This window comes from Spea bombifrons, chromosome 1 (assembly GCF_027358695.1).
Source record: "Spea bombifrons isolate aSpeBom1 chromosome 1, aSpeBom1.2.pri, whole genome shotgun sequence".
NCBI lineage: Eukaryota > Metazoa > Chordata > Amphibia > Anura > Pelobatidae > Spea > Spea bombifrons.
The window spans coordinates 117,875,967-117,889,042 of NC_071087.1; the positions used below are offsets into that span (position 1 = coordinate 117,875,967).

Here is a 13,076-nt window from a genome sequence, read left to right on the forward strand (position 1 = left end):
AAGTACAAGCTATAGGTAGTTTTAATAAATGAATTTAGTTTGATGAAAGCTATGACAGTGACAGATCAATTTAACTCAACCTCTGTATGTGTAAAAGAGGCACATTGACTCATCAGGGGGTCACATCTTAGTCTGGTTATGAAAACTGTGGCCACTTCTGCACCGCCAAGGATCAACTTTAAGGAGAATACAAAACATTCACATAGAAATTCTGTGTGTGCTCCCACACACTCTAAGCCATAAATTGAATGCATATCACCCAGTGCAATCACTGTAAAGGTGGCAATATATCATTGATTCATTCTGTATACTTTGTGTAGCTGGTGCTCCCCGTCACATCTCCCGGGTAGCAGCACTCATTTTCTGAAGCTATCCTTGTAGATCAAGCACTAGATTGTGAGTTTAGCGAGTAGTCTTTAATCATGACCTTGCTAGCCAACTGTGTAACATTGTATTTCCTTTTCTGCTGTATGGGTATCTCAGTTACATACTGCGAGGAGGAAACCACCGCTATCTCTATCCTGTTTCTGGGCACAGTAGATCATATAATACATTTAATTGTGTACTGTAGTCAGTCTTCCTGAGTTTGAGGTGACTTAACCTAGAGGGAGTTTCCAGCAAGCAGCATCCTTCGGAAAGGTGATGAATGTGTTAATGTTCCTTCTGGTCCCCTTTATCCACAGCCTTTGCGACAGATCTACTTCTTCTGCCCTCACTGCAATGAACTTTTTGCTTGTTGCCGTTTCCTTCTATACCAAAGAAATTACTGGTGTCTCCCTTGACAGATGTTCAGTTGTGGGTCTTGCCGTCTCACTCCCTCACATTTCATGCCCTACAGCTTCACATTTACTTCCCCTCCCCTCCTACCCCTTGCTGATCTCCCTCAGTGTCCACAAGAGATGATGCAAACGCTGACTGCACAATTTGGAAACCAAATGACTCCAGTAGAGACATATTTTGTTGGGGTGAGAAAGGCGAAGCTAAAGTTGGTCCCAGGGTGGGACCAAGTGTGGGGCCAAGTGATGCCCCAAGAGCAGGACCCAGAGCAGGACCTAGTGCAGGGCCTAGCGTTGGTCCTAATTCACTAAGTGGGGCTCCCATCGGCCTGGTGTGCACCTTCTGGATATGCTTGTTGAGATAAGCTTTGGAGCGGAAGAAGCTACCACACTCAGAACAAGGATACCTTTTCTCAGGCTCAGCCTCAGTCTTCTTGGGTACGGCAAGGTCACAGGCTGTGTATGAGCCATTGGAACTTTGCTTTTCGGGGGATTTGAGGTCACTTCCATCAGAAAGGTCACCATAGGAATCAGAGCTCTCCTGTTCTCCATGCTGACATTTGTCTCCCTCTGCAAAATATGATACATACATGATATGGACTATTGGTAGACTCCTCCAGCCATTTTCTAAATTTCCATGCATGAAATATTCCACTGACACAAAAAAAGACTCTTCCCTTAACTATAAGTTCCCATGTGTTTTAATACCTGTTCCCAACACTCGAATACAGAATGTCGGGCAGCAAATGAGGAAACTATGAAGAGAGATATTTCTCCAGTTAGCTACACCTGTTCTCCTGAACATCTATTTTAGCTACTCCTGTAACCATCTCTTACAATGCGGCAAACAAACTAAAAAAAACCCAAATCTCAGACAAATCCAGACAACTGCTGCACAGCCTGTGTGTGTGTTAAATGACCCAAGAATAGCAAGGACATGTTTGGTTTAGATGCAGTTTACAGGCCCTGTGCTTCTATTTTTCCATCTGCCACTAAATTAAATTCATTTTTAATTAAACCTTATAAATGTTAGCACAGGTGTGTGAAACAACAAATTGTCAAAAAAAGTAATTAGAACTGCCATGTTTACTTTGTGGCATTAAGTGGCCAGGTATTATAGCGGAGTAAGCTGGCATTGGCTTGTTAAGAGTGGAGATGTTGGCTCCTCTTTTTTTTATTTTTTTAAATATATATATTATTTGGGGCTTTTCTTTTTCTTCACAGAAAAATCAGCTGGGCGTGTGCCTGCCTCAGCAGCCCATGTCTTTGGTCTGGCTTTACGCAGGCTCAGCTCAAGTCTGGCCTGCTCACCCATCTTTGCCAGGTTTACAAAATTACTTGCCTCTGTGAATAAAGTTAATATGCACAGGATATCAAGTCGTGCTGATGGACAAGATGTACAGATAACAAATGTTTTTCATGTCCTATGATTTTTTAATTCTACTTAAAACAGTATATAGATCAGTGTGTATGTTCTATTTCAAGGACAGTCAATACCAGTTGTTCACTCAAACCCCTGCAGACAGCCATAAGCACACTTCCAGAAACAGAACATCATGGGAGCTGTTCTACAACAGTGGACATCTAGGTGATTGATTGTCACAATGTACCACAGCCACTGACCACTTAGCTTGGATTTGTGGAGAACTCATCATTTCAATGAGAATCTTTGCAGTGCCAGAAAGTCATATAAAGATGTATACTATTCCAGAGCAGAGGATGACACCAGAGACAAGTAAAGCCATCCATTCACACAGCTGGAATAAAAAATTATTTCTGAAAAAGCAGAATTTTTTTTTTCTTTTTTTTTTAGGGAATGTGTCTCTGGTATCGGTTTCTGCCACATAGTTAAAAGCACATAACACTGAACGTATGCTCTACGCTCTGATCTCTCTAAATTCACTATGCGTTTTACATGGCCACTCCTGGTTTATTTCTTTGAAGGAAATGTTGAGTTGGCCCTGCATTGTTCAATCAGTGAGATGATGTTTAAGAAAATCTTGCTAATTTGTCACGTGTGCCATGTTTTTGTTCTTTTTCTAGTGTTCCCTGCCCCCCCATTGATGTGCATGGCACCTAACTTCCACTTTTCCCCTAGATGCGCCCCCCTCTGCACGGACAGCTGGCTGTGACTCGCTTGCCTTTCACGCCACAGGTCCGGACACTGTGGAAGAGCGCTGCCCCGTTGGGGACGGACTCCGGCCGGCGAGGGCCTGCACTGAGGAGGGCGCCATGATGTGTTTTTACATGGACCTTTAAGTAGGAGGCGGAGGAGAAACCTAAACAAAATAAAAGCAGGTGAGAGACCTCTAATATATAACACCAGTTATCCCAACCAGTGCTCTTTTTTCCCCCATGCTGCTAACTTACCTTCCCCTTTTTGCAAACTATTTACTGTACAAATACCAACAGTTCCTTTACTCAAAACATTTGCTACCTAACTGAACAGCAAAACAGCGTGCTGGTCCCGTAAGGATCCTGTTTGATGATAGGGGTTTCCTGATTCACACAATACTAAGTGACTTTGTACTCCTTGTTGTATATATCACTTATTCTCTAGATCCGTGTGCACTGATTATTTCCAGACATACAGACTGACCGTTTCTAAGCAACACGGCTGCTAAGAGCTTGGGTCTGGTGATGGCGATCTTCTAGCAGATTGATTCATCGTAGTTCTGCACTCATCAGGGGCTACACTGTATGTAATAAAAGACAGAGCGACTGCTTCTAGGCCATCTCCCAGACCCAACGGGACTATGCTGCCACCTCCTTCTTGTCAACATACCAAGAGATTCATTCACCCAAGGCAGTGCTGCCAGGAGAGTTTTGGTTACAATTCCCTCGCATTAGTGTTCATTGTGAACTGCCAAGTCGACAAGTATTCTCCAGTATGAAGGGCTGAGCTTGCCCCATATAATGCATAATTCAACGGATGAGGACACTGGACAAATCTCACTAATACACAAGGCATTACGCAGGGCCAGCCAAGGTCTTCCTGCAGCAAGCTTGTTGTGGTCCGACCAACTTAATGTATAGTAAATTTAGGGAGTTAAAACCACAACTCTCGTGATAACGCTCCATTTTCCCCTCTCGGTATGCAAGTTGTTGCCTATCAATATGTAACTACATTCCCTTCCATGCCCCCCACACAGTGACCAGAGATTTGGACAGGCAAACCTGATGCTCCGGTGGCAATTACAGTACATATCCCATTGCACACCGAACACTGAAGATCAGCAAAAGTAATGAAACTAGCTATTTAATCATAGAAGATCCTCCAGAAGTGTCCAGTCCTCACAGATTTTAATGTTTCACACATTTAGGTTCATTTTGCAAACTCCATGTAACAGCACTCATCGGTTCATATTACATCTCTAGTGGACCTAGAGAAGTTATTGAAGAACCTGTTCATCCCTTTAGTCAAGGATTGATTTTAACTCAGGGCAATCTACTTTTTTCTACAGCTGTCCCGGCCTAACACCTCATCTAGTCATACTACATAAAAAGGTACTTAAGACAGAACTTGGTGGCATCATCAGCAAAATGGATAGGGATGTGCTTGATGTGGATGTGCTTGATGTGGTTTAGTAAGTTAAAAATCTTCCTTTTGGACAAACCTGCCCTTTGGAAACCATCCATTTTGAAATGGGCTGTGGCTTCCAATTATTACATGAGAAACAAAAATAGTGATCTCCAACACAGGAAAAACCCACAAATTTCCAGAAGACTAACCGTGTAGTAGCATTCTGAACAGGATAATAAAATATCACATGAAATGTGCCGATGTATAACAGTAACCTATATTTGCATGCTGATAAATCTATACTGTCTACACTTGGCAAGGGAATATGGCTGCTGTGTAGGGCACAGGTTAGGATGTCCTCACTCATTCATCCCGCATACTGTAGCACAACATGTTACGTATGCTGCTCAGCAACATCTCAAAGGTATTGTGTGTCATGGCAAAAATGACTGATATGGTCAGAAGCACCATGAAATCTGTGAGAGAACAGAGAGCATTGGAAATGCCTGCTTCCTATCAAAATAAAACCCAGCACATAAACTTGGGGTATGTATATTTTTTTCTATCCCCACATTTGCGCATGAATGATCTACTTTAATGCCTAAAAGAAAGCCTCGTAAGGACGCGTCTACTGCAGCCTGCCTTCTTTCAATAGTCTTCTAGCAACAACTATTCTGGTTACCTCGATTACAGATGCTGCAGAAGTTGCTGGGTCCCTCGCTGTGTTTCTTTAGGTGGTCAGCCATGTACGCAGCCCGCAGGTACTTCCCACACACCTGACACGGCACTTTGTCTTCATGACATGCTAAATGTGATCGCAGCCGGTCACGTGTGGCGAAAGAAGCATTACACGTCTGTATGGAGAGAGGGGAACAGGCCATCTCGTTCAGTCGTGACACAGATAAAGGGTTAAACTTGCATTACATGTACTTGTAATAGCAAATACAAGAACGGTTAATGTATGATTAAAGATTACCTCAAGTAGTAGCAGAATTTAAAAAATATTACCTTACACTCACAGGCATATAAAAAATAGCCTTTCATTCTTTTGAGACAGTAATTAATTCGGGCACCTATACAATCATAAAGGCAGACATATACAGGTATAAAGCCTCTCTAGAACATAACCATACTTATACATAAGCAGGTACTTTGCGGCAATATTAATAACATCCCTTTTTCCATCAATCTTAAAGGAGAAGTCCCACAGTAAAGAAAAATTTGCTCCACAAGCATAAAACTTTTTTACTCATTTTGCTCCAATAAACCTTTTTCTGCAGATGACTTTATCCACTTAAACACTTCACCGAGCTGATACTTTGTGACAATGCTAATGAAGTCCTGCTTCATCAATTCCTCCCCAGACTTTCAGTAGTCAGGGTGTCAGGTTTGGGTGATTAAGACTAAGCCATCATATTGCTTACCACAGGGCAGCGTGATAGGGAATTGGTGTGTGTGTGTGTCTTATAGATCGGGCCCAGAAAACAAACCTAAACACATACAAAATGACACTATATACCGTCATTACAAACATTGAAAAAAAAAAGAAAGAGAACGTTCTTCTTTAAACCAAATGGAACTAAAGTATAAGGAGCCCAAACAAATAGAGACGCAGACTGCAATTCAATTATAATAGCGTTGAGTGGCACAAGTGAGATCAGAATTGTGGTACACAACCTTACAATATCTTACCAACTTATTACCAAACACACACGCATAGACTGTCATATACTGGAACAAACACACTTAGATGAACTACTGGGACACATGGATCTTCATACACAGACGGGTACAAACCCAGAATGCAAGTACTCTGCTACACAACTATGCTGTCACACACATATACATGATGAACACTCACCCGCAACACTGGAACAAAACTTACATGACAGTTCCTACGCACATACTCCCACATAGTGTGAGCTCACAAGAGCAGGGCCCTCTTCTCCTTTTGTACTAGTTTGTTAATCTATTTTACTGACTCTGTTGTAACAGCGCTACGGAATCTGCTGGTGCTATATAAATGTAATGTAACGTACACTTTTGCATTCATACAGATGACCTCTTTTAAAGGGAGAGTATCAGTGTCCGTGTCTCCGAAATCCCAGTAGCAATTCATTAAGAAACAATACTCTGATACTAGGATGCTTGCTTCAGCGGAAGCTGGAGGCTTAGCGGTCCTTCGCAAATAATTTTCTTGCAATATTTGGATTCCCCGCTCCTTTTACATACATGACATAACACACAACATGGAGCACACACAACCTCACACATAAGTCAGGTAACTAAAAGTCACATTAAAGACTGTTACTCAAATTCTGGGTTGTAAAAACTGTCCAAGGGGACATATATCACAGAGAGGTGAGGCGAGGTGTCCTCATTTGCAGGGTACAAGCTCAATTAAATCACCAGTCCCACTTCCGGGGCTTAAGTAAAGTGTTAATTGTCTTTTGATAGGAAATTACCTGTCCACCACCTTTTTCCTGCTTGCTGTGCACTTCACTGGGAAATCCTTCTTTGGTTTTCTAGTTTGGAGAAAAATTGGTGTAGAATCATTTCGGTGGGCCCAGTAACGTGAACTGTCAACTCTGTGTGATTACTGCGCCACATCAACAGCATCCACAGAGCAGTCTAACCCCGTTCATACTATTGTCCCAGGGGTTCGGCAGTTTTCAAGTGTGTAGAAATACATTAAATTGTAATTTATTTTATTTAAATGCCATGTATTTTGACAAGGCGAGTAACTTCCACTGCAGTCCCAATGGGAGATGGGACTGCAAAGTGGGACTGGTGCTTTAAGTCACACAGATTAGTAACTGACACTCATTCCGACCAGACGTCCTTTCCCATATCCATCCTCCCCACAATATGCCCCTTTCATACCTCACATTTGTGGGGTCTCTCTGATGTATGAACTTGTTTGATGTGTCCATTCAGGTGGTCTGGCCTGTGAAAGGGACGGCAGTAATACAGTTACACATATATATACAGAGTAACTGGACGATAATAGCAGAAAAGGAGGGGGTGTGCTTTACAACATTACTGAACAATATCAAGGAGTACTGAATCACAGGAGGAATATTTGCCTATATCTAAACCAATTGTAATAGCCCACCTTTCTTAAAGGACATTATGGAGCCAGAAAAAATAGCATTCTGATCAGCAGCAGTAGGGTTCAAAATGAGAAAATTTAAAAGAAAATAAATAATTAAAATGACTCCTATGATGTCACCATGACATCATAAGGGGTACCACACAGTACCGAGAGAGATCTCTGAGGGCTTGAAAGGGATCTTCAGTAAGAAAAAGTAAAATATATATATATATAAAAAGGTATGGAAGGATAACTCACTTGTTCCTATGTAATACACAGTACAGAGAGTACTGCACCCTGGTGGATATGACCAGGAAAAAAGATAGAGCGGGGGGGGGAATGAATGGAGGAAAACAAGAGATAAACACAGGTATAGCACAGAAACATATGTGCGCAACATTTCATGTTTTTAAAATGGAAGGCGAGGTCTACACATGCTGTCCTGTTGCATCTTTCAGTAGATATAGTTTAATATATATAGTTTAATGCGGCATCAGCACAAAGTTATGTATATACCGTATATATGCTGCTGAACTTGTCCTGGACCATGTGAAACTGTACATGGCAACTAAGTCACGTGTAGCGGAGAACATATCAGTGGGCAACATTGCAAACAAAGCATATGACAAGAATTTGTAGCTGAAATGCATAATAGAAATAATTCTCAATCTATAGTGACTTCTATAGTAACAATGAACCACTTCTGTGCAACACATATGCCAACTTCTGGCTTCTTATTCATGCAAATGGCTACCCACGTATAGCTGTGTTGGTTACACGCAGTTTGTTATTGGAATTATCAATGTATCTTTTTTACATGTTAAACAATAGAAAGCGTTGTATGTATGTGTGTGTGTATGCATGGGGGAGGCAGTCCCTACTCTACCCTCCCCCCCATTGCCTCTTCCTCTCGGGGAGGGGGGCACGCCACAATTTCCTAATGGGGAGGAGAGTTTCTCTTTGTGCTTTTTTCAGATTCACCTCTCACCCCCTTCCTTGTGACCAATAAGAGAGCTCATGCAGAACGGGGGTTCCCGGTGGATACACTACTATATATCTTTCCTATACGCAAAGAGTGATTCAATATCTTCTGTTATGCTAATTTCTAATACAGCATGCTATGCGTATTTGGTAGTTGTTACACGGTTTGCTATTCCAGGCAAGTGCAGCCGTTGATTAATATCATTAGGCCTCAAGAGTAGCAATTATGTTTTCCCAGCATAAGTTCCTCATAGTAGAAGATGGTGAAGATGCATTGCGCACCCGGCATATTCACTTTGTACATATCTGCTTTCTATAGCTGATCTAACATTCTCCGGGATGGGCTAAGGTCAATACATGACTTGATTTACTATGAAACTTTGTCTTCACTCACCTAGAGAATCCCTTCCCGCAACTCTGGCAAATGTAGGGCTTCCCCACAGAACCGTCATGGGATCGGACATGGTATGACATTCTGTCTTTGCGCTTGAACCTCAGCCCACATACAGGGCACGAGTAAGGCTTTTCTCCAGAGTGAGATAACTTGTGGCGGTTTAGATGATACACATCCCGGAAGATCTTCCCGCATAGATCACAGGCTACCTGTTTCCTTGCTCTGTTTCTCTTTCTAGGGATTCCAGAGTCTTCCTGCCCCAATCCATTTTCACCAAAGCGAGAGGGCTGCAGGTCCCCATAGCCAAGCTGTATGCTAGTAACTCCATGCTGTGCCTCGTGCTGCCGTAGGCGTAAGGGGTCCGTGAAAACTTTATCACAGAGTCCACAAGGAAGCACCCCACCTTCACGCAACCCACTAATTGCGCCAAACAAAACTGAATCTAAGACACTGGCCTTTCGGGGCCTACCACGACCTCTCTTCCCTCCAAGGCCTTGAGCTTGGAATTGGGTTGACAACATCTGCTGAGATCCGCCGAGTGCCAAGAGGGAGGTCTGGCTTGGAACTGCAGGTCCTGGACGCACAGAGTCCTCCTCTTCTTCCCCCAGTGATCCAGCAATACCTGAACAGCTCATTACTGTGCCATTAGTCATGTCCAACGGGAATCCAATGTCAGCAGCCCCCGACCTGAAGAGCATTAGCTCTGGACGTGCAGGGGGGACCAATATCTGCACATTCGACTGTTTGATCACCTCCTGGCAGATGTCAATGATGGAGCGCATGAGCAAGAACTTAGCAGCTGTCATAAGTTCAGGAAAGCTCTCCAGTCGTATCACAATGCGAGCAGTGTATGCGAAGTCCAAAATGTCCCCGAAAACTTTTGGGCTGATGGTGTGCATCTCGAGCTCCCTGGGGGTCGGCCCCTCCGCCTCTCCTAAAACAGACTCGAAATACTGACTGCAGGCGGCCAGGACAGCGCGGTGGGCAGGAAAGCTGTCCTCTCCCACGCGAAGCACCACATCACAGAAACGTCCTCCGGTTTTGCGCTGTTGGTTCAGCTGCTGCAGGACATCAGAGCTGTGTTGGCTCACCTGATAGGTGTAGTGTGAGGGACCACAGCCCTCCGCAAGGCGCTCCATGCTGTGAGAAAAGGGACCCAGAGAAGCGTTAGGTCAAAGGGCTGCTGTGGGTAAAAGCTAGTAGGATGTGTGGTCAAAATAATGGGGATCGACACACTGAATAGGCACCGTGGGTGGAAGGTAAAGGCGGGAAGGGGTTTTACTGGTACTGGGGGAACTGGTGAGATATAATTAAATGCTGAATAAAATATCCCTGCAATCGATATATAATATACTGCAAGTATATGCTAACACCAGTTAATATCATGTGAACACAAGGGGTTGACAAATACAGTCGTCAAAATATGGTGACCGTCTGCACCTCGAGCATTTGCCCCGACGGGTATAAAAGGCTGCATGTGTGATGGCAGTAACACACTGCCTTACAGACAACACAAGGGTGCAGCCATGGCCACTGGCTGTACACACACACTGTACTCGTGTTCCCCGGGAGCATATATTACATTTACATTACGCATGCCAAATTTACTACAAGGTGTCCTTAAACTGTAAAGGAGGGGTCCATGTATTTTGGAGCAGCAAACAGGCAGGGAGGGGTCGCGAGGAGGCCAGGGAATTGGGAGGCTAGGAAATGTGAGGGGGCAGTTATTGTAACGTGAGCACCATGTGCTCTGAGAACTATTTTCGGGGTGCACGCATGTACTAAATCCTATAAAGGGCGGTATGTTATTGAACAGTATATATAGGGGCGGGGTATTTAAGGGTAGTGATGGCGCGGGGCCTGGGTATATAGGTGATTAAGTTGGGGGTACCCTGTTATATATTGGGGGGTCGGATTGATGTCACCTGGGTGCGCATACCCGCGTAGCTCCTCCCCTCGTCGGCCGCGGGTACGCGCTGCGCGAGCCGGTGATTTCCGAGGTCCCGGTGTAAGCTTTCGGTGCGCGGTCGCAATGCCGCCTTCAAGTAGACCACATAGAACGGGGGTCTCCCCCCTCGAAAACCGGACACCGGGACCCCACCCCCGGCACCGGTGCACGGACAGCTCCGACCGAATCCTCTGCAGCCTCTTTGTGTCTGATACCCCCCCGGGCAAGGAATCTGTGTCCGCCCCCCCTCCCTATGTGCACTCCCCCCGCCCCTGTGAGCAGGCTGGGAGACCCCGCACATGCCGCCGCCCCCCCCCGTATTCACCCCTCCCGGGATAATATGCGAGCAGGCATGGTGTGGATTGAGGGAAGTCTGTGCCCCCCCTCCCCGGGCTGTTGATATATACTAAATCCCCAGAGATTACCACAATAAACTCTCCTGTACTAATCTGTGTTAGTCGCACATGTGCATTAAACGTTTAAATAACATGCTTATTAATCTGAAGCACCCATTCCGGTGCGATCGTACATATATTACACGTATGTTGGGCACCCTTCGCTCACCCCATGTGCACGCTTACCCCGTAGGCAGATTTCTCAACTTCCTGTAAATATACTTACACAGATGAAATTGAAAATCATCATTAAGAAGAAAAGTAGTTACCATCAAAATAAAAATGTGTTTCCTGTTTATTCCTGGAAATGGATACATTTACCATTTTTAATATTATTTATTGATTTATATAGCGCCATCATATTCCGATTTCATTAAATCCCTTTCAGTCGCATTTGATACCGAAAAAGGTCTTTATGTCGGTGTATTTTTTTACGTACAGTTGCTAACAAAAAGTTTCTTTACTTGGCAACCACGGCTACTGGTGATAATGCATTGTGTTATACGGGCACATATTTAACTGGAATATCTAAAAGGCTGCATTATACTCACTAGTTGAAAACCCCTATTCTACTGGCACAATACTCAGGAGGATCACCTTCCCAAACCTAAAAGCTTCAATTCTTACACTGAAAGGTCAAAGAAAACCAGGAGGACAAATATGCTCCTGCTAGATAACCCCACTGTGAACGCTAATCTACTCCAGATTCCACTTGAGAAACAAGATTTAGGACGGCGATATTCAAATATCTCTAACTGGAGCTGGTATCCAAATAATAACAGTTCATTCGGTGCGGAAAATACCTTTGGACAGCTTCTAAATGCTGCTATTGTCTAGATTGGGGCTTTGAAGAGACGGCGGCCATTTTGGTCACCTTACTCCATGTCAATGTCACGGTCATAGGAGGTATCTGTTCCAAAGCAATTAACCCCCCCACACTCAAAAGAGGAAAATCATTCAAAATCTAAAAAAAAAAAAAATGCAATTTAATATTTCAATAAGCAGTTCTTATTAATGTTGGAGAGCCCTAGTCTCTACGCTGTGGGCCACAGGGTTAAATTAGGCGACACGTTTCTGTCCTTTTAACTGTAGTATTCAAGGCCTAGTCAGTCAAGGCCAAGTATTTCATACCAGATCACGCGTTATACATTTGGCCGAGGACCATATTGCTATTAAGTATACGATTAGCACCCATTATTAATAACTATCGTTTTATCTAACAATAACCTTCCTCATGGTGACAGGTAACTTTCTGGCTCCCCCTTGCAGGAAGCGGGAAAGAGGTCCCTCTGACCATGGTGGGCAGTCCTGATGCCTTGGGCAGTCCCGCTGATGTTGCCATTGTTGAAGGGGAAATGGGACGGGAGTGGGGTGTGCTGCAACACCGCGACCCGACCTGGGGAAACTGTCTCCAGGCGTGTCAATGTGGCCGACAGACCTGGGAAAGGTGAGACACTGGGACCAACCAGAATGGTGCCTATGATTTGGAAAATGGTCAGAAGACAGTAACAGCACATTTGGATTGGGCGTGTATAGCTTTGTATTTGTTTTTGCGGTGGCCAGTTACTTGGCTGCTACACCGGCACTGCTAAATTCCTGAAGCATCTTTCTCGATGGATAATAACATTGTGTGCGGCGGCGGTGGGTGGGCTGCGCACAGGTTCTTGATGCATATGTGGCTGTTTGAGGCCGTCACGGACCACTTGTGTAATCATAACTGGGCACTTTCTAAAAGAGCTGGCCCTGAGACTCTGGAAATATTAACACTTTAATAGATCATCGTGAAGACTCTAGTGACACACCAAATGCGTTAACAAGAGTCTCATACTGGTCATCACTTACCACTATTTAAAGATATTCTTTATTGAGTCATCAGCACATATATCAGCCATAACATATTGGTACAAAAATCACCAATTGGGAGTCATATATAATCACAACAGTGCAGAAAAAGGAGTCAGCTCC

General features: G+C 44.0%; 1 protein-coding gene across 6 annotated transcripts; it reads right to left on the reverse strand.

Annotated features, from left to right (window-relative positions):
• Positions 1 to 3: 3 nt before the first annotated feature.
• On the reverse strand, positions 4 to 10,919 carry PATZ1 (POZ/BTB and AT hook containing zinc finger 1). Of its 6 annotated transcripts, none has more exons than XM_053470180.1 (7): positions 10,708 to 10,919; positions 8,769 to 9,908; positions 7,183 to 7,246; positions 6,765 to 6,824; positions 4,982 to 5,153; positions 2,918 to 3,055; positions 4 to 1,346 (listed from the first exon to the last, which is right to left on the reverse strand). In XM_053470180.1, exons 2-7 carry the CDS (start codon positions 9,905 to 9,907, stop codon positions 847 to 849), a joined length of 2,073 nt encoding a protein of 690 aa, XP_053326155.1. In that variant the 5' UTR covers position 9,908; positions 10,708 to 10,919; the 3' UTR covers positions 4 to 846. The 6 variants fall into 6 exon arrangements, with proteins under 6 accessions (XP_053326155.1, XP_053326161.1, XP_053326172.1 ...); XM_053470186.1 differs by having other exon boundaries at positions 10,694 to 10,919; XM_053470197.1 differs by having other exon boundaries at positions 10,660 to 10,919.
• Between the last annotated feature and the right edge of the window lie 2,157 nt (positions 10,920 to 13,076).